This window comes from Haliotis cracherodii, unplaced genomic scaffold, assembly GCF_022045235.1.
Source record: "Haliotis cracherodii isolate W230 unplaced genomic scaffold, xgHalCrac1.p SCAF_19, whole genome shotgun sequence".
NCBI lineage: Eukaryota > Metazoa > Mollusca > Gastropoda > Lepetellida > Haliotidae > Haliotis > Haliotis cracherodii.
In genome coordinates this window covers 7,833,217-7,856,936 of record NW_027266274.1, presented here as the reverse complement: position 1 = coordinate 7,856,936, position 23,720 = coordinate 7,833,217, and the positions used below count along the sequence as shown (strand labels likewise).

General features: G+C 40.7%; 1 protein-coding gene across 1 annotated transcript in view; it reads left to right on the top strand.

Annotated features, from left to right (window-relative positions):
• LOC139466725 (choline/ethanolamine kinase-like) overlaps window positions 1-23,720 on the top strand; it is a 41,125-nt gene extending 17,405 nt beyond the window's left edge. Inside the window, exons 3-9 of the mRNA XM_071248382.1 lie at window positions 4,382-4,515; window positions 6,119-6,223; window positions 6,562-6,620; window positions 13,363-13,447; window positions 15,632-15,740; window positions 19,153-19,329; window positions 21,246-23,720. Coding sequence (XP_071104483.1) covers window positions 4,382-4,515; window positions 6,119-6,223; window positions 6,562-6,620; window positions 13,363-13,447; window positions 15,632-15,740; window positions 19,153-19,329; window positions 21,246-21,320 — 744 coding nt within the window. The 3' untranslated portion in view covers window positions 21,321-23,720. The remainder of the gene's footprint in view (window positions 1-4,381; window positions 4,516-6,118; window positions 6,224-6,561; window positions 6,621-13,362; window positions 13,448-15,631; window positions 15,741-19,152; window positions 19,330-21,245) is intronic.

Below are 23,720 nucleotides of genomic sequence, written 5' to 3'. Positions count from 1 at the left end.
ACATGTAGTCGATTCTCCTGCGTTTATACCCAATGCTTGGGAAGGTTGTCAGTTGTGCAAGGTGAATCGATCCCTAGCTGGGCCTGACCGATGCTCAGTCAGGTACACACAAGTCAAGTACATGTAGTCGATTCTCCTGCTTTTATACCCAATGCTTGGGAAGGTTGTCAGTTGTGCAAGGTGAATCGATCCCTAGCTGGGCCTGACCGATGCTCAGTCAGGTACACACAAGTCAAGTACATGTAGTCGATTCTCCTGCGTTTATACCCAATGCTTGGGAAGGTTGTCAGTTGTGCAAGGTGAATCAATCCCTAGCTGGGCATGACTGAGGCTCAGTCATGTACATGTACCAATAGTGTTTCTAGTCACATGTACTGTATTCGACATAATAAGCGCCAAGGGCGCTCTCAAAATTATAAATAGGGGGCTCGTATTAGAATATGATTTTGGTGAGACCAAAAACAGAGATGAAAGATTGTAATTTTGGGGGTTTATTCTGACAGCCTGAAATGATATAAAAGAAGAATCTGTGCGTATTATACACGATAGATATATTTTCGAGAATTTAATTGCCCATAATTAAGGATGCGTATCATACACGAATAAATAAGTCTTGTGTACATTGATCAATTGGAAGGAGTGCTAATTGGGAGGGAGTGTTCACTTGCCAATATATTAGTGACGTGGTAAATATGTCCCATCACGTCCCATCACGTCCCATCACGTCCCATCACGTCCCATCACGCCAGTATGTGAAGTGGACTTCTAGGTAGGCATAGTGTGTCTCCCCAGACAGCTGAAGGTTGTTGGTTGAATGCCCTGGTTGATGCGCTGTGTTTAACCTCACCTCACCTCACCTCACCTCACCTCACCTCACCTCACCTCACCTCACCTCACCTCACCAGATAAGGAGATAGTTGAATCTTGAATCGCTTGAATTGCCACTTAACAAGCGAGTACTGCATGTGTGTCATGGTACAATGATCAGCTTAATCGTTCGCTTGTCACGCCGAAGACCCAGGTTCGATTGCCCACACGGGTACAATGTGTGAAGCCCATTTCTGGATTCCCCGCCATGATATTGCTGAAATATTGATAAGGCGGCATAAAACAATATTCACTATAATGACATGTTTGTCAATATCTCTTGCATTGTCAACATGGACAAGGCTGTCTGTGCCAGTCTAGGAGTATGTGCATGCACTGATGGTTTGTGTTGATAGATGATAATCAATTATAAATAACATACCACCATCCCACTAATTATCTCATTCTTATGACAATCGACATGTGTTTCAAGTACTGTTAATCCACTGTACTTAACAGCTACATAAATATGGATGTATTGTTCATGAATATTCTCCCTGTCTTTCGATATGCATTGCGAAAAATGCGAGTGGTCTTTGCTCGCGTTATTAAACATCGCATTTATATCAACAATCATTGACAATAAGACATTTTGGATAGCAGAAATACCAACTTAGACATACGCTGAAAACAAACAACTATGTGTTCCACATCACTGTTTATTGAGCAGCACTTGTAACAAGTGTATAAACAATGTCATTCAAACACTAATTACATCCTGTGAATTGTCACTGCTGGGGTCAAGACAAGCGTTCTACTCACTTATGTCATCACTGATCACACCTGCAAGTCCAGACAGACGCCACCCAACACAGTGTCTTTGCTCTTTGCGACTGCATCAAAGGCCGACACGAGCCAGCGTGCACGTATTTGTTTTAGCTGAAGTACTCTAATCAGCACTAATAAGCGGTGCTATTTGGTGTGTGATTGGATTAATGTAAGGTTGGATTAAGGTGAGGCTTCTCCTGTAAACCTGACAGAGGACATTTTCTTTAGATATAAATCCACTGCTGCTTGAGAGGAGGGGTCTAATTGAAAACCTAATAAAAAAAAATATTAGCCCTAGAAACCAAGCCCTAGCCCGGAAAAATCCACTACTTACTCCAATTTCCCAAAGAATAACCAATTACCTAAATGAACACAAAATAAATAATCTTATACAAAACAATAAATCATCCAATATCTTCACTCCAAAACTTAAAATACCAAAAATAGACACAACACTAACCAATACACTAAATAAACAGACCGATCCTAACATCGCTAAAACCACCACACTAGCATACATACATGAAAATTGGCCAAATTGGTGTCACATATACACAGACGAATCCTCAGATCCGATCTCAAAACACACAGGTTTCGGAGTCCACATAGCACAACCAACCAAAAACACCCAATCTTACCGACTCCGAAACAACCAATCCATATTCACGGCCGAACTCATGGGCATGGCCTCAGCACTAGATAATCAGCAATCTAAAAAAACACCAAAAAATCCTCATCCTAGCCGACTCTCTCAGTGGACTACAAGCCCTCAAAAATAAAAACACTAAAAACCGCCCCAAACTAATAAGTCAAATACTCAAAAGCTCAAACAACTTAACTAAGGCAGGTAAACAAATAGAGTTCATTTGGATCCTCGCCCACGTAGGAATCTTTGGAAATGAAAACGCAGATAAAGCAGCAAAATTATCCCTTAAACTCCCAGAAATAAGCTTAAACTTACCCAGCTCAAAATCAGAAATCCAAAGTGTCACTTAACGTAAAATCAACAAAAAATGGCAAAATATATACTAAAACTTAAATAGCCAAATCAGGAAAGTACTCAAAAAAACCTAAATAAACCAAAAATACTACACCCATCCAAAAAAATCAACAGAATAATTACTAAATTACAAACAGGCCACACCAAACTAAATAATCACCATAAAATAGCTACCGGTAATCTACACACAACAGGAAACTGCCCACATTGCAAACAACAAGAAACACCAGAACACGTACTCATTCACTGCACACACTACCAAACACAATGAACAACACTACAGACTACCCTAAATCTTAAAACCGCACTTACACTAGAATCAATCCTAAATCCACAAAATAAATTAGAAAAATTCAAAGCCTTAGGCATATACCTAATTAAAACAGTACTAATTAGTCGCATTTAAACCCCAAATAAATATTAAAACCAAAACTACCTAATCTAACAACCACCCAACACTCACAGCTCCCTTAGTTCGTCCTCCACCCACTCTTGGCATTCATTCCAAATCTCAAAATTTCAAAATTACTAAATAAGCAACCCCTAAAGCCCCCCGCCTGGGTTGCACAAACTCACTTTTCCCATTTGGGAAACACATTAAATGGCCTGGCCGGGCCCGTGTGCGACATACGCTTGCAGTCAGAAAGTGCACGTTAAATCTCCAATATAAGTATTCATATTGAGTCGCATTTTTGGCTAGGGGCCAGCGATCGCATTCTTTTGAAGTCGCATTAATTTCACGTTTTACAGTATATAAAGACAAGTTGTTACAAGTTACAAATGCCAAGGCTTACCGAGGATATTTTTACTTTTATCAAGTCGATATATTGAGCTTGGAAGACACACGTTTTATCATCCTAAATCATTCTTCCGACTCTTTCAGTTTGTAAAAGTAATAACCAGTGTCTTGAGAGTACAAATACAGCTAACCAGCTTTGGTGGAAGAGAGATTAGGGATGTTATTTGACTGTGATGCCATGATGATCCATGTCACAGTTGTCTGCAAAGCATATTGTTCAGAGCTCCTGATAACTTTTTGAACAATTGAGTTTTTACTTGAAGGTTTCTATTTTAATTGGGTTATTACATTTTTCAATGGGTAACCAATATTTTTTCACTCATCTATTTATCACTCTATTGGTTTTTTTCCCAAAATGAGTAAGCATTTTGAGATTTAAGAAAAAATGAAATAATGTTTTAGATGTATGTAACTGTTCATAAATATAGACTTGACTCGGAAAGTAAATTAGCTCGTAAATTGTGTTTTGGAAAAAAGCCCCGTTGTACGCATGCTGAAAAAGCTTCATTGGGTATTTACGCGTGCTGTTTTAAACATTTTTATGCATGCGTTTCTGTACACAAGTTAATTGAAAGTAATTGGGTTTTGAATAGTTTTGGTTGGTATTTTACGCAAAAACGCAGCTAATCTGTAGCTCTGTTGTTGAAGTTTCAATGAAGTGATATAAACTGTGGATGCCAGATATGGATGATAAATAGCAGTTCTGAAATGAATTTGAATACTTCTTGATTCTGATTCAATCAGAGTTTTCAAATCACAGTTTCCACCTCTGATTGTAACAGATGGTTTGATGGACATATCACTCGCTCGCTCACCCGCCTGCCCGCCCACCCAGCCACCCACTCATTTGTGCCAAAACATACTGGTGGTCCTCTGTGGTGTGTCGAATTGTTGACATTTGCGGAGAAGTAGAACATGATTTACTCACTCCCCCATTTCTGTTCCAGACACAAGCTTTGTTAACATCGGACCTGGTAACACCATCGATATCTCACCTCATCGCCAGGAAGTTGGCCCATTTCCATCAACTGGACATGCCGCTGTGCAAGGAACCACGGTGGCTCAAGAACATCGTGGATGGGTAGGACAATATTACTGTTCTCTGGGTAAACATTATAGAGACAACACAGCGCTGTTGACCAGGCATTATGTATTGGTGGGATGATATCATAGCAATGTTGACCAGGCATTGTGTTTTGGTGGGACAATATTACATCTATGTTGACCAGGCATTGTGTATTGGTGGGGCAATATCACAGCTATGTTGACCAAACATTGTGTATTGGAGGGGCGATATCACAGCTATGTTGACCAAACATTGTGCATTGGTGGGACGATATTACAGCTATGTTGACCAAACATTGTGTATTGGTGGGACGATATTACAGCTATGTTGACCAAACATTGTGTATTGGTGGGGCGATATCACAGCTATGTTGACCAAACATTGTGTATTGGTGGGACGATATTACAGCTATGTTGACCAGACATTGTGCATTGCTGGAACGATATTACAGCCATGTTGACCAAACATTGTGTATTGTTGGGACAATATCACAGCTATGTTGACCTGACATTGTGTATTGTTGGGATGATATTACAGCCATGTTGACCAAACATTGTGTATTGTTGGGACAATATCACAGCTATGTTGACCAAACATTGTGTATTGGTGAGATCATATCACAGCTATGTTGACCAAGCATTGTGTATTGGTGGGGCGATATCACAGCTATGTTGACCAAACATTGTGTATTGGTGGGATCATATCACAGCTATGTTGACCAAGCATTGTGTATTGGTGGGGCGATATCACAGCTATGTTGACCAAACATTGTGTATTGGTGGGATGATATCACAGCAATGTTGACCAGACATTGTGTATTGGTGGGATGATATTACAGCCATGTTGACCAAACATTGTGTATTGTTGGGACAATATCACAGCTATGTTGACCAAACATTGTGTAATGGTGGGATCATATCACAGCTATGTTGACCAAACATTGTGTATTGTGGGACAATATTACAGCTATGTTGACCAAACATTGTGTATTGGTGGGATCATATCACAGCTATGTTGACCAAACATTGTGTATTGTGGGACATATCAAAGCTATGTTGCCCAAACATTGTGTATTGTAGGATGATATCACAGCTATGTTGAACAAACATTGTGTATAGATAGGGGTGATATCACAGCTATTTTGACTAAACTGTGTTGATTGTTTGTCAGACATTTTGATATTTTAGGAATAAAACAAAATAATAAAGTCAAATCTTTCATGACCATTTGACTTAGATTGCCATTGCACTTAGATGACCATCACACTTAGATGACAATCTCACTTAGATGACCATCACACTTAGATGACAATCGCACTTAGATTACCATTGCACTTAGATGAGCATCACACTTAGATGACCATCACACTTAGATGACAATCCCACTTAGATGACAATCTCACTTAGATGACAATCCCACTTAGATGACAATCCCACTTAGATGACCATCACACTTAGATGACAATCGCACTTAGATGACCATCACACTTAGATGAACATCGCACTTAGATGAACATCGCACTTAGATGACCATCGCACTTAGATGACAATCGCACTTAGATGACCATCACACTTAGATGACCATCACACTTAGATAACCATGTTCTTGTTTTTTTTAGATGGCTGACAGAAATCAAGAATAATTTTTCCCAGCATTCAGAGAGCAATCCAAAAATGAAGAAACTTATGTCTTTCAATTTAGAGCAGGAATTTAAAGAATTAATGTGAGTTCACATCATTCTATAATTTTTATAACTACATAGTTTTCTGGTGTCAGTTTTAATATTAAGAAGAATTTTTTTTAAATTCTCAATCAGCTGGCCCTGTAATTTAAACAAAGGATTTATTTTATTTCCAATTATGTAAATCATACAAAACATCAATATTAATTAATTATTTGATAGTATGCCTTGAATATACCCATTCACTTGTTATTTGTCAATTTATTTGACACTCTTTAGCACAATTTAAGATTAAAGGTGTCATTACTGTATATACCAGTGTCATCACCGATGTTCTGTTTAATGGCCCCTTGATCAGAATGAAATGGGTTTATTTTCAGGCTAATCTTGTCTCGGGTTCGCTCACCAGTCGTGTTTTGTCATAATGATCTACAAGAAGGTAAGATACAGTCTGGATAAAACAATGTCATATTTTGTTTTATTACCCACAGGGTTAGAAATACCCGACTTCATAAAGATAGTATGTGCACTAGTGCAAATATCACTTCAGTGTATTGTTCACGTTCACATCTGGACGTCATTGTTCACATCATTCAATTCTTACAGTGACGTAATGTCTGAATGACGTCACACTAGACACATACATAGTTGAAGATTGTTGACGTCATTAGGTTCTTATAGTGACGTAATGTCTGAATGACGTCACACTAGACACATACATAGTTGAAGATTGTTGACGTCATTAGGTTCTTATAGTGACGTAATGTCTGAATGACGTCACACTAGACACATACATAGTTGAAGATTGTTGACGTCATTAGGTTCTTATAGTGACGTAATGTCTGAATGACGTCACACTAGACACATACACAGTTGAAGATTGTTGACGTCATTAGGTTCTTACAGTGACGTAATGTCTGAATGACGTCACACTAGACACATACATAGTTGAAGATTGTTGACGTCATTAGGTTCTTATAGTGACGTAATGTCTGAATGATGTCACACTAGACACATACATAGTTGAAGATTGTTGACGTCATTAGGTTCTTACAGTGACGTAATGTCTGAATGACGTCACACTAGACACATGCATAGTTGAAGATTTTTGACGTCATTAGATTCTTATAGTGACGTAATGTCTGAATGACGTCACACTAGACACATACATAGTTGAAGATTGTTGACGTCATTAGGTTCTTACAGTGACGTAATGTCTGAATGACGTCACACTAGACACATACATAGTTGAAGATTGTTGACGTCATTAGGTTCTTACAGTGACGTAATGTCGGAGTCATGTCACACTAGAAATGAAGATTGTTGACGTCATTCGACAATAATGATATTCATACTCAGCAGCCATGATCAGTAAAAAGAAATTTGTCTAAAGGGAAGCTCAAACTGATTTAAAAAATATTGAGTACTAAAGAAATTATTACACTTGTATGTGTGTCATACTGATTTTATGAAAATTGTGTAAGAATTTTATTACCCTCGCTCTCGCTCTGGAAATACAAGAGTTCTGACATCTGTTTCGTGAAATCAGTATGACAAACATGCTCGTACAATAATCTCTATATATTTGTCAAAGTACAGCAACACATATCGTCTTTTGAGTTTTGGTTATTATTTCAAGCCCAACTGTAACCTGGCATATTGTGTGTTGGGCACGCATGGAACCTCATGGAACTTGTCTGAACATTTGACACATCATGAACACATGGCTTGTACACCATGGACATATGGCTTGAACACATGACTTGTACACCATGAACATATGGCTTGAACACATGACTTGTACACCATGAACATACAGCTTGAACACATGACTTGAACATGATGAACACATGGCTTAAACACATGACTTGAACATGATGAACACATGACTTGAACATGATGAACACATGGCTTGAACATGATGAACACATGACTTGTACACCATGAACATATGGCTTGAACACATGACTTGAACATGATGAACACATGACTTGAACATGATGAACACATGACTTGAACATGATGAACATATGGCTTGAACATGATGAACACATGACTTGAACATGATGAACACATGGCTTGAGCACCTGACTTGAACATGATGAACACATGACTTGAACATGATGAACACATGACTTGAACATGATGTAGACATGACTTGTACACCATGAACAAATGGCTTGAACACATGACTTGAACATGATGAACACATGACTTGAACATGATGAACACATGGCTTGAGCACATGACTTGAACATGATGAGCACATGACTTGTACACTATGTACACCATAAAGATATGGCTTGAACACATGACTTGTACACCATGAACATATGGCTTGAACACATGACTTGTACACCATGAACATATGGCTTGAACATGATGAACACATGACTTGAACATGATGAACATATGGCTTGAGCACATGACTTGAACATGATGAACACATGACTTGAACATGATGAACACATGACTTGAACATAATGTAGACATGACTTGTACACCATGAACAAATGGCTTGAACACATGACTTGAACATGATGAACACATGACTTGAACATGATGAACACATGGCTTGAGCACATGACTTGAACATGATGTAGACATGACTTGTACACTATGTACACCATAAACATATGGCTTGAACACATGACTTGAACATGATGAACACATGACTTGAACATGATGAACACATGACTTGAACATGATGTAGACATGACTTGTACACCATGAACAAATGGCTTGAACACATGACTTGAACATGATGAACACATGACTTGAACATGATGAACACATGGCTTGAGCACATGACTTGAACATGATGAGCACATGACTTGAACATGATGAACACATGACTTGTACACCATGTACACCATAAACATATGGCTTGAACACATGACTTGTACACCATGAACATATGGCTTGAACACATGACTTGTACACCATGAACATATGGCTTGAACACATGACTTGTACACCATGAACATATGGCTTGAACATGATGAACACATGACTTGAACATGATGAACACATGACTTGAACATGATGAACATATGGCTTGAACATGATGAACACATGACTTGTACACCATGAACATATGGCTTGAACACATGACTTGAACATGATGAACACATGACTTGAACATGATGAACACATGACTTGAACATGATGAACATATGGCTTGAACATGATGAACACATGACTTGAACATGATGAACACATGACTTGAGCACATGACTTGAACATGATGAGCACATGACTTGAACATGATGAACACATGACTTGTACACCATGTACACCATAAACATATGGCTTGAACACATGACTTGTACACCATAAACATATGGCTTGAACACATGACTTGTACACCATGAACATATGGCTTGAACATGATGAACACATGACTTGAACATGATGAACACATGACTTGAACATGATGAACATATGGCTTGAACATGATGAACACATGACTTGTACACCATGAACATATGGCTTGAGCACATGACTTGAACATGATGAACACATGACTTGAACATGATGAACACATGACTTGAACATGATGAACATATGGCTTGAACATGATGAACACATGACTTGAACATGATGAACACATGACTTGAGCACATGACTTGAACATGATGAGCACATGACTTGAACATGATGAACACATGACTTGTACACCATGTACACCATAAACATATGGCTTGAACACATGACTTGTACACCATGAACATATGGCTTGAACACATGACTTGTACACCATGAACATATGGCTTGAACACATGACTTGTACACCATGAACATATGGCTTGAACACATGACTTGAACACCATTAACATATGGCTTGAACACATGACTTGTACACCATGAACATATGGCTTGAACACATGACTTGAACACCATGAACATATGGATTGAACACATGACTTGAACATGATGAACACATGACTTGAACATGATGAACACATGACTTGAACACCATGAACATATGGCTTGAACACATGACTTGAACATGATGAACACATGACTTGAACATGACGAACACTTGACTTGAACATGATGAACACATGACTTGAACATGACGAACACATGACTTGAACATGATGAACACATGACTCGAATATGATGAACACATGGCTTGAGCACATGACTTGAACATGATGAACACATGACTTGAACATGATGAACATATGGCTTGAACACATGACTTGAACATGTTGAACACATGATTTGAACATGATGAACATATGGCTTGAACACATGACTTGAACATGTTGAACACATGGCATGAACACCATGATGGTGTCCTGGTTGATAACATACATGACACAGGGTGAACACATGAATTCCTGATTGATTACGTGATATATGACATCTTTCAATGGTATTTAGAAGTGATACACACAAGGTAGAGAATTTATTGATGTCAAGTTGTCAACTTTTTTATTATGAGGATAAATGGCCCTGACAGGTGATTAGCAATGGACAAATGGAAGCCAACACTTAACAGTTAATTAGTGCTGATAGTTGACAGCAACAGGCAACACTAAACAGTTAATTAGTGCTGATAGTTGACAGCAACAGGCAACTGGAAGCCAACACTAAACAGTTAATTAGTGCTGATAGGTGACAGCAACAGGCAACTGGAAGCCAACACTAAACAGTTAATTAGTGCTGATAGGTGACAGCAACAGGCACCACTTAACAGTTAATTAGTGCTGATAGGTGACAGCAACAGGCACCACTTAACAGTTAATTAGTGCTGATAGTTGACAGCAACAGGCAACACTTAACAGTTAATTAGTGCTGATTGTTGACAGCAACAGGCAACTGGAAGCCAACACTTAACAGTTAATTAGTGCTGATTGTTGACAGCAACAGGCGACACTTAACAGTTAATTAGTGCTGATAGTTGACAGCAACAGGCAACACTTAACAGTTAATTAGTGCTGATAGTTGACAGCAACAGACAACACTTAACAGTTAATTAGTGCTGATTGTTGACAGCAACGGGCAACTGGAAGCCAACACTAAACAGTTAATTAGTGCTGATAGGTGACAGCAACAGGCACCACTTAACAGTTAATTAGTGCTGATTGTTGACAGCAACAGGCAACACTTAACAGTTAATTAGTGCTGAATGTTGACAGCAACGGGCAACACTTAACAGTTAATTAGTGCTGATAGTTGACAGCAACAGGCAACACTTAACAGTTAATTAGTGCTGATTGTTGACAGCAACTGGCACCACTTAACAGTTAATTAGTGCTGATAGGTGACAGCAACAGGCACCACTTAACAGTTAATTAATGCTGATAGGTGACAGCAACAGGCAACACTTAACAGTTAATTAGTGCTGATTGTTGACAGCAACGGGCAACTGGAAGCCAACACTAAACAGTTAATTAGTGCTGATAGGTGACAGCAACGGGCAACACTTAACATTAATTAGTGCTGATAGTTGACAGCAACAGGCAACTGGAAGCCAACACTAAACAGTTAATTAGTATGATAGGTGACAGCAACAGGCACCACTTAACAGTTAATTAGTGCTGATAGTTGACAGCAATGGGCAACCGGAAGCCAGGACTTAAACTATCACTGGTAATAGGCAATGGACAGTGGGCAGATTAGAGACATGGGGTAATTAGCACTAATAGGTAATAGTATGGAAATGGCCAGGGACAAATGGAACTACACATGACACAAGAGCCCATGATTAGACTGTGTTTTATGTTTTGGTATGTAATTCTGGTCCTTGGTTGTTATTGATTTTCCCTCGATGTGTGCCCACAATTATGTTGTCATCACCAGCTGTTGACAAATGGTTAAGCATCCAGCCAATATTACCAGATGTGACGGCAATTTGCTCCATATCAAGATTGCTGTCATACCTTGACACTCATCATCATGATCATAAAACTGCTGATGTAGTCCATTCATTCCCCCCACCATAGTTGTTTAAACCTGGACTCTCATTGATTTCATGATAAAGGCATGGTGTATACAAGGCAGAATGATGATTTCATGATAAAGGCTGGTGTATACAAGGCAGAATGATAATTCCATGATAAAGGCTGGTGTATACAAGGCAGAATGATGATTTCTTGATAAAGGCATGGTGTATACAAGGCAGAATGATAATTCCATGATAAAGGCATGGTGTATACCAGGCAGAATGATGATTCCATGATAAAGGCATGGTGTATACAAGGCAGAATGATAATTCCATGATAAAGGCTGGTGTATACAAGGCAGAATGATGATTTCATGATAAAGGCATGGTGTATACAAGGCAGAATGATAATTCCATGATAAAGGCATGGTGTATACAAGGCAGAATGATGATTTCATGATAAAGGCATGGTGTATACAAGGCAGAATGATAATTCCATGATAAAGGCATGGTGTATACAAGGCAGAATGATAATTCCATGATAAAGGCACGGTGTATACAAGGCAGAATGATGATTTCATGATAAAGGCATGGTGTATACAAGGCAGAATGATAATTCCATGATAAAGGCACGGTGTATACAAGGCAGAATGATGATTTCCTGATAAAGGCACAGTGTATACAAGGCAGAATGATGATTTCTTGATAAGGGCACGGTGTATACAAGGCAGAATGATAATTCCATGATAAAGGCATGGTGTATACAAGGCAGAATGATGATTTCTTGATAAGGGCACGGTGTATACAAGGCAGAATGATAATTCCATGATAAAGGCATGGTTTATACAAGGCAGAATGATGATTTCTTGATAAGGGCACGGTGTAAACAAGGCAGAATGATGATTTCTTGATAAGGGCACAGTGTATACAAGGCAGAATGATGATTTCTTGATAAGGGAACGGTGTATACAAGGCAGAATGAAGACAGGTTATGTTTGATATCATATCACATCAGATGACATTGACAAGGTCAAATATCAGACGATTTGGTTCACTGTGATTCAGTTGTCCAAAGTTTTATCCCCTGAATACCTTAAGGCAGGGGGAAACATTTTAAATAAAAACTTTATATAACAGGTGACAGATTGAAACAAGTAACAAGATTGTTCAGGCAAACAGATATTTAAAGGGATAGGAGTTCTATGCAAGGGAATAGATATTGTTTACTGTAGACAAACAGTATTTTACATTTCAGCCCTATTGAACTTTTGACCTATGTTTCCAGGAAACATCTTGTTCCTGAAGGACGAGCCGAACCCCGCCCGGCAGATGACAGTCATAGACTGGGAGTATTGCAGCTACAACTTCAGGTGGGTAGCCATCTTGGAGCACTCTCCACGCCGGGGGATGCACAGGTGTTGTCAAGATTCAGGAGAAAAACATTATGATATCGATCATCCGAGAAAGCAAAATGGCGGTCAATCAAGATTCAGTATACGACTAGCTACTGAAAACAATAAAATCTGCAAATCCTCGTTGTATGTCAACCAAGTGAAAGTCGTTAGCCACGACTTACAAAATGATCATTCAGACTTTGAGGGTTTGGCAGATCCGCTCGACTGATCTGCATCGGTCGACTGGCTGTCGTCACGCTTTCGCTTCTTGACTGAGGTTACGTATCGTAGCATTGTGAGGATAATGAGGTACATCGATGATGCAAGGTATTTATGTACAGTTGTAAACACATTTTACTCAAATCAACAAGATGTTCTCAGTAATAAATCCTCGATTAATCAGTGTCAACTCAGTTTATTGCCTATTACAGTGATTGACCGATTGGACTATCATTCTAGGTACGATGTATTTACAGCAATCAAAACAAACAAAGCTTGTCAGTGTAGATAATCTTCATTGTGTTACAACTGCAGACAGAAATTGCTCAGTCCTAACTGTTGATCATGTCCGGTCAAAATTTAAGAATGTCCGGATAGAAAAATTTCAATGTCCGGTAAGCAATATTTTAGACCGGACATTTGAGATTCCCAATCGGACATGTCCGGCGCATATGACGGTTTCCGGACCCCTGGTTTTCATGCATCAATTATGGAAGAACTTCTGTATGACTGACAACATGTCATGTTTATCGACATGGGGAAAAATGTAATGACGGTAATGACAGTTGTGAGACAGACATGACGTCACTCTGGAATGATATGATGGCATGATACTGTGGATGACCCGATGATACAATGATGGTGTCATGAGACAATGATGTCTACATGAGACAATGAAGGGGGGGGCATGATACTGTGGATGACACGATGATACAATGATGGTGTCATGAGACAATGATGGCATCATGAGACAATGATGATGTCATGAGACAATGATGGCATCATGAGATAATGAAGGGGGGCCATGATACTGTGGATGACACGATGATACAAAGATGGTGTCATGAGATAATGATGGCATCATGAGACAATGATGACATCATGAGACAATGATGGCATCATGAGACAATGATAACACCATGAGACAATGATGTCTACATGAGACAATGAAGGGGGAGCATGATACTGTGGATGACACGATGATACAAAGATGGTGTCATGAGACAATGATGGCATCATGAGACAATGATGACATCATGAGACAATGATGTCTACATGAGACAATGAAGGGGGAGCATGATACTGTGGATGACACGATGATACAAAGATGGTGTCATGAGACAATGATGGCATCATGAGACAATGATGACATCATGAGACAATGATGTCTACATGAGACAATGAAGGGGGAGCATGATACTGTGGATGACACGATGATACAATGATGGTGTCATGAGACAATGATGATGTCACGAGACAAAGACATCACGATACAATGATGGCGATAAACACAAAAGAAGATAGTTTGCCCAATCAATGCCTGCTGGTATATGAGTCACTGCCTGATTGTGATGTATTGTTGCAGTGCGTTGTCACACACCATGTGTACAGTGTGGTGAGACATACTTGCAACACCTTGTGTATTGTGTGTGTTAGCCTATTACCTATACCAAAAATATATGTTCATAAAAAAGCATATGTTTAACAGCTGTTCATCAACAATGATGAACAATAGGAAACACATGGCAGATATAATGTGTTTTCAACATGTTCATTGGCGAGCATTGTTAACTATAGACTTTACCACACTACATTGGAGAAAATATACCAATGGGTTTTTTTCATTCTACCAAAACAAAATTTAACTGTTTAGTGTTTGGCAAAGAAATTGATAATAATAATAATAATAATGATGATGATGATAGCTCAAACATTTATCTTTTTCTCGTATATGTAAGAGGCATTATAGTGTATATCGTAGGCCACTCACTCACTCACTCACTCACTCACTCACTCACTCACTCCAGGAAACAAAACAACTCCGTGCTGTGAGTTAGTGTTGAGGTGAAAAGGTTATTCCTACAACAGGGTAGCATTGTTAGAGCGAGTGTGTGCCACATAGTTCGGAATTTAATAAGAATATTTATTTCCTGTTCTCAGGGGCTTTGATATCGGGAACCACTTCATAGAATGGTGTTATGATTACACAAACCCGGAGCAGCCCATGTTCTACCACATTCCAGACCGATTCCCCTCAAGGAAACAGCAGGTGGGTCTAGTAGACAGCAGGTGGGTTCTAGTAGACAGCAGGTGGGTTCTAGTAGACTCCAGGTGGGTTCTAGTAGACAGCAGGTGGGTTCTAGTAGACAGCAGGTGGGTTCTAGTAGACAGCAGGTGGGTTCTAGTAGACTCCAGGTGGGTTCTAGTAGACAGCAGGTGGGTTCTAGTAGACAGCAGGTGGGTTCTAGTAGACAGCAGGTGGGTTCTAGTAGACAGCAGGTGGGTCTAGTAGACAGCAGGTGGGTTCTAGTAGACAGCAGGTGGGTTCTAGTAGACAGCAGGTGGGTTCTAGTAGACAGCAGGTGGGTTCTAGTAGACAGCAGGTGGGTTCTAGTAGACAGCAGGTGGGTTCTAGTAGACAGCAGGTGGTGGGTTCTAGTAAACAGCAGGTGGGTTCTAGTAGACAGCAGGTGGTGGGTTCTAGTAGACAGCAGGTGGGTTCTAGTAAACAGCAGGTGGGTTCTAGTAGACAGCAGGTGGGTTCTAGTAACAGAAGGTGGGTTCTAGTAGACAGCAGGTGGGTTCTAGTAGACAGCAGGTGGGTTCTAGTAGACAGCAGGTGGGTTCTAGTAGACAGCAGGTGGGTTCTAGTAGACAGCAGGTGGTGGGTTCTAGTAAACAGCAGGTGGGTTCTAGTAGACAGCAGGTGGTGGGTTCTAGTAGACAGCAGGTGGGTTCTAGTAAACAGCAGGTGGGTTCTAGTAGACAGCAGGTGGGTTCTAGTAACAGAAGGTGGGTTCTAGTAGACAGCAGGTGGGTTCTAGTAGACAGCAGGTGGGTTCTAGTAGACAGCAGGTGGGTTCTAGTAGACAGCAGGTGGTGGGTTCTAGTAAACAGCAGGTGGGTTCTAGTAGACAGCAGGTGGTGGGTTCTAGTAGACAGCAGGTGGGTTCTAGTAAACAGCAGGTGGGTTCTAGTAGACAGCAGGTGGGTTCTAGTAACAGAAGGTGGGTTCTAGTAGACTGCAGGTGGGTTCTAGTAAACAGCAGGTGGGTTCTAGTAAACAGCAGGTGGGTTCTAGTAACAGAAGGTGGTGGGTTCTAGTAAACAGCAGGTGGGTTATAGTAGACAGCAGGTGGGTTCTAGTAGACAGCAGGTGGGTTCTAGTAGACAGCAGGTGGGTTCTAGTAGACAGCAGGTGGTGGGTTCTAGTAGACAGCAGGTGGTGGGTTCTAGTAGACAGCAGGTGGTGGGTTCTAGTAGACAGCAGGTGGTGGGTTCTAGTAGACAGCAGGTGGGTTCTAGTAGACAGCAGGTGGGTTCTAGTAAACAGCAGGTGGGTTCTAGTAGACAGCAGGTGGGTTCTAGTAACAGAAGGTGGGTTCTAGTAGACTGCAGGTGGGTTCTAGTAAACAGCAGGTGGGTTCTAGTAAACAGCAGGTGGGTTCTAGTAGACAGCAGGTGGGTTCTAGTAGACAGCAGGTGGGTTCTAGTAGACAGCAGGTGGGTTCTAGGAGACTCCAGGTGGGTTCTAGTAGACAGCAGGTGGGTTCTAGTAGACAGCAGGTGGGTTCTAGTAGACAGCAGGTGGGTTCTAGTAGACAGCAGGTGGGTTCTAGTAGACAGCAGGTGGGTTCTAGTAGACAGCAGGTGGGTTCTAGCAGACAGCAGGTGGGTTCTAGTAGACAGCAGGTGGTGGGTTCTAGTAAACAGCAGGTGGGTTCTAGTAGACTGCAGGTGGGTTCTAGTAGACAGCAGGTGGGTTCTAGTAGACAGCAGGTGGGTTCTAGTAGACAGCAGGTGGGTTCTAGTAGACAGCAGGTGGGTTCTAGTAGACAGGTGGTGGGTTCTAGTAGACTGCAGGTGGGTTCTAGTAGACAGCAGGTGGTGGGTTCTAGTAGACAGCAGGTGGGTTCTAGTAGACAGCAGGTGGGTTCTAGCAGACAGCAGGTGGGTTCTAGTAGACAGGAGGTGGTGGGTTCTAGTAAACAGCAGGTGGGTTCTAGTAGACTGCAGGTGGGTTCTAGTAGACAGCAGGTGGGTTCTAGTAGACAGCAGGTGGGTTCTAGTAGACAGCAGGTGGGTTCTAGTAGACAGGTGGTGGGTTCTAGTAGACTGCAGGTGGGTTCTAGTAGACAGCAGGTGGGTTCTAGTAGACAGCAGGTGGGTTCTAGTAGACAGCAGGTGGGTTCTAGTAGACAGCAGGTGGGTTCTAGTAGACAGCAGGTGGTGGGTTCTAGTAGACAGCAGGTGGGTTCTAGTAAACAGGTGGTGGGTTCTAGTAAACAGGTGGTGGGTTCTAGTAGACAGCAGGTGGGTTCTAGTAGACAGCAGGTGGGTTCTAGTAAACAGCAGGTGGGTTCTAGTAGACTCCAGGTGGGTTCTAGTAGACTCCAGGTGGGTTCTAGCAAACAGCAGGTGGGTTCTAGCAAACAGCAGGTGGGTTCTAGTAGACAGCAGGTGGGTTCTAGTGAACAGGTGGTGGGTTCTAGTAGACTCCAGGTGGGTTCTAGCAAACAGCAGGTGGGTTCTAGTAAACAGCAGGTGGGTTCTAGTAGACAGCAGGTGGGTTCTAGTAAACAGGTGGTGGGTTCTAGTAAACAGGTGGTGGGTTCTAGTATACAGCAGGTGGGTTCTAGTAAACAGGTGGTGGGTTCTAGTAAACAGGTGGTGGGTTCTAGTAGACAGCAGGTGGGTTCTAGTAGACAGGTGATTGGTTCTAGTAGACAGCAGGTGGTGGGTTCTAGTAGACAGCAGGTGGGTTCTAGTAGACAGCAGGTGGGTTCTAGTAGACAGCAGGTGGGTTCTAGTAGACAGCAGGTGGTGGGTTCTAGCAGACAGCAGGTGGGTTCTAGTAGACAGCAGGTGGTGGGTTCTAGCAGACAGCAGGTGGGTTCTAGTAGACAGCAGGTGGTGGGTTCTAGCAGACAGCAGGTGGGTTCTAGTAGACAGCAGGTGGGTTCTAGTAGACAGCAGGTGGGTTCTAGTAGACAGCAGGTGGGTTCTAGTAGACAGCAGGTGGGTTCTAGTAGACAGCAGGTGGGTCCTAGTAGACAGCAGGTGGGTTCTAGTAGACAGGTGGTGGGTTCTAGTAGACAGCAGGTGGTGGGTTCTAGTAGACAGCAGGTGGGTTCTAGTAGACAGCAGGTGGTGGGTTCTAGTAGACAGCAGGTGGGTTCTAGTAGACAACAAGTAAGTTTTAGTATGCAGGTGGTGGGTTCTGGTAAAAAGGTGGGTTCTAGTAAACAGGTGGTGGGTTCTAGTAAACAGCAGGCAGCCTCTAGTAAACAGGTGAGTTCTAGCATACTGATTCAAGTACGTAGCTTTAGATTTGACTTGACTTCGTGTCACATCAATAATCGCACGTGAAAGAATCAGCATCATTATAATACGTATCATGACATTCCATGATTTCCAACATGAAAGCTTCTATAGCTAATCCGTGTCATGTGTTATTTCAGTACGCTTTTTTCCGAGAGTATCTGAAAAGTTTTGGACGTGCGGAAGAGGACATATCAGAGACCGAGCTGGCGACCATGTACATAGAAGTAAACACGTACGCTCTCGGGTCCCACTTCATGTGGGGGACATGGGCCATTATACAAGCAGAGACCTGCAAGATCGAGTTCGGTTATTGGGTGAGTAAACAGCCATGTTTCACACATAGTAAAGGACCGCCTCCGTGGTCACGTGGTAGAGCGTCCGCCCGGGGAGCGAAAGGTCCGGGGTTCGAACCCCAGCTGCGTCATACAAAAAGACATTAAAAGATGGTACTTGCTGTTACCCTGTCTGGCGCTCGGCATTAAGGGGCTAAAACAAGGACTGGTTGGCTTGGAGTCAGTATACTGTGTCTGAGTGGGGTATTCATGTTAAACTGCGGCATGGTATCTCAGTGGGCTAGCACTATAAATCAACATCATTCCGGACTAGTACAAGCAGCCACACACACACACACACACGTGCATGCATGTCGCTATATAAGTGCAATAATCTTGGACGCGACGTTAAACACCATTTCACCTCACCTCACCTCACACATAGTAAAAATATTTTGGTTACAAGTCAACGGTGTGTGAAAGGTTGGACATGGGTAGTAGGATTGGCGTATTGGCACATAAATCGAATTGCAGTATATCGCAATATGAGACACATATTGTAATATGTATTGGGCCCAAATTATATACATTTGTACTGTTTAAATGGTATTTCTTCATTTAATAATCAGATTTCGGATTCCAAGATAGTAGTAGTATGGATAAACGAGAATACCTATTACATCATCAGTATGGAATGTTAATTTAAACAGTGTGTAGCATTTGCAGGGTTAAATACGAAACCATCAAGATAGTAGATATAATTTATATAATTATATATTAATTCTTCTGTGTCTGTATCGGAGAATATTGAAACGCAAGGATGTTATTGCAATACATGTATTGCTGAAGGCCGTATTGCAATATATTGATATACCAGTTATATTGCACACCCTTAATGGGTAGTATCTAAGGGTCTGAAACATGCTATGCAGACTTGCTTCCCAAAGGTATGCCAGAAACCAGTTATCATGGGTTCGAATCCAGGATTCGCCCTGATTATGTTTCTAGGTTTGTCAGCACCATACCCATGTGAGTAATTTTCACCAATGATGATCTCATCACTTCTGGCTCTATCCCAGCTGGACCTGGCTGTTCTATCGTCTTGGTTCAGTCTTCATGCAAAAGGGCGGAATGAAAAGATCTCAGGTAAAATTGGTCTACAGCATACCCTGCTTATCGCAAGAGGCGACTAACGGATGGTCAGGCTCACTGACTTGGTTGATGCATGTCATCATATCGCAATTGTATAGATCGATGCTGATGCCAGACTTGATTGCTGTAAATTGTGAAATTAATGCGTCTCCAAAAGAAGGGGCCACTGGCCCCTAGCCAATAATGCGACTCAATATCTTAAACACCAGTGGATTTATATCTAAAGAAAATGTCCTCGGTCAGGTTTACAGGAGAGTCCTCACCTTAATCCAACCTTACATTAATCCAATCACACACCAAATAGCACTGCTTATTAGCGTTGAGTTGAGTACTTCCGCTAAAACAGTAAATGCACACTGGCTCGTGACGGCCTTTGACGCAGTCGCAAAGAACAAAGACACCGTGTTGCGTCTTTCAGGACTTGCAGGTGTGATCAGTGATGTAGAACTCGTGTCTTGACCCCTGCAGGGACAATTCACAGGATGTAATTAGTGTTTGAATGACATTTGTTATATACTTACAAGTGCAGCTCAATAAACAATGATGTTGAATACATAGTTGTTTGTTTTCAGTGTATGTCTAAGTTGGTATTTCTGCTATCCAAAATTTCTTATGGTTGATAGAAATGCGATGTTTAAAAATGTGAGCAAGGACCACTCGCATTTTTAGCATTTAATTCACGCTCGCATTAATTTCAAGATTTACAGTATTCACAGACTTATGGAATATTGTGTGGGTTAAACAACTGACAATCAATATGAATTATCTGCTTGTGAAGTAACAAAACAATTATGTTCCTGTTTCAGGACTATGCCATATCAAGGTTCGAAGCCTACTTCGAGATGAAGAAACGATTGCCTACCCTCCGTAGTGAAGACTAGTTCACCAGATGCTGCTGTTACTGTGATTGACGGATGTTTGTGTGCCAGGACACAATGGAAACACAGACACATGACACAATGGTGAACTGGTTCAATTGGCTGTGATATAACTGCTTTTGTATATTATGTAAGGACACAGAAATCCATTCTGTATATCTGGTGGCCGAGGACGAAGGCACGTTCTTTGGTAGATGGCTTCAGAAGTCCAATGTTCTTGTGCTGTAATTGTTTGTTTCCAGGAAAGAAGAAATGTAAGTTAGCATGAGTTCGGATGTTGCTTGTGAGGAAGTTTTAGATTCATATAGATTTGGGGCATGGATGATGGCTGATGAAGACATGAAGATGAAGGAGATGAAAGAGAAAAGAAAGGTTTTCCTGAATGCCAGACTTTTCAGAATCAGTTATGTTATTGGGAGAAAAGAACATGATATGGGACAATCCACAGTCGTGGTATAAAACAGATGCGAGCACAGCAGGCGAGAGAAAGAACATGTGCAGCATGCAGACAACTGAAGTCATGACATGTAAGCTTGAACACCCTTTCATCACCTGCACTGGATACTCCGTGAAAACACTGTGTTACAAAATAAACATGAGGTGGCTGGTTCGATTCATTCATGGAATTTCCCATGTTACTTTTCACATTAGATGCATATGGTTGATGCATGTCATCGTATCCCAATTCATAGCTCGATGCACATGATGTCAATCACTGGATTGTCTGCTTCAGACTCAATTATTTACAGACCGCCATCATATAGCTGGATTATTACTGAGTGCAGCGTTAAACAACAAACAAACAAAATGAAATAAATAATTAACTTATTCCACTGACAGATAATCAGTTTTATAAGTTTACAAGGTTATTTTCTGAATGTAACATGGCTGCCTTTTGTTTACCAGCACTTGTATGGTGTCACTATATAATTTTTTAATATTTTTAGATACAAACTAGACTTATAAACAAGAAATGTTAGAGAGGGATTCTTTTACCTAATAGTCATATATACATTCTGATTGAAGTGTCGTGTTTCGCACATCGATAGATATAGGGCAGCCGTCTTCCATGTGACAGTACGGGGAGAGTGGTACCAACAGCATCAAGTGGAGTTAGTATGTCACCAACAATAACAAGCACAAAGTTCCATCATTAAAACAAGATGATAATATTATTGAGGGGCAAAAGGCAGGGATTTTCAAGTATGAAACAATTTTTACATTGCTTTTTTTTTACAGACCATTGTGACATCGGTTACCATGGCGTCACAGTCAAATGACATCACTAATCTCTCTGCCACTAAAGCTGGTTACGTGTATATACACACTCAAGACACTGGTTATTACTTTTACAAACTGAAGAAGTTGGAAGAATAATGGATGATAAATAGAATCCCACCCTGTGTTTTTTTATATAAAATATATCAACATTTGTCAATAAAAGTCAAAACTCCTTGCAAACATTAGAGATTTTAATTTTTATAGACTTGTGTTGATATTTTTTTATCAAAAGACACAAGTAAGAATTTATGTCTGTATTTTTTTTGTTTCAGTTTGAATGTATGCATTTTTTGTGAAAAAAGTCAAGTTTGATGGTCCCCACCTCCAGCCCCTCATAGCTAGTTGAAAGTTCAAGAATTGTATTTCCTGGTTGTTGTGGACCACGTACTCCATGGCTTAAATTGTCTTACTGCGTCCTGATCAACTGCCTTGCATTAACACTGGAAGAGTTACCTCCCTTCAACGATGACCTTCCCTGTAGCACTTGTCGCCAGTGTTTAGAAACTGTATGACGAGTCATGCAAGGTTAATATCTGCACTCATGTTTTTGTGATAGTCATGGTTGTGTATGCAGTGTTGTGTGTGTGTGCATCATCTGAACAAATCATTATGGAGCTATTTAAGGGGACAGGACTTAGATCTATTGGCATTCCTAGCCAAGGGAAAATCAGCTCAAAAGTTTACGTCAGACAAATATTTTAAGTCTTGTGGTCAATTATTTGACAAAATCTCCAGATTTTCAATCCAACAAAATCTGTTTTTCAGGGGATTTACTAATAAAGTCAATAAACAACAGCTTTAGTCATGAACACAATGCCATTTAGAAAGTTGTCAAATGGAACAAATGTTATGTTTGAGATAACACTTTCTGTACTTTACTAAGAAAGTGTTATATCCCCAAAATAACATTTGTAACATTTAAGAATGCATATAACACAGAAGTGCGTATTATACGCGAATAAATAAGTCTTGTGTACATTGATCAATCGGAAGGGGTGCCAATTGGGATTGTTCACTAGCCAATATATTAGCAAATATCGCCATGGGCGCTTATTACGTCAAGTACGGTACTTCATGGGTCTGTATACAGGGATGCTCCATCACTAGTAAATACATACGCAG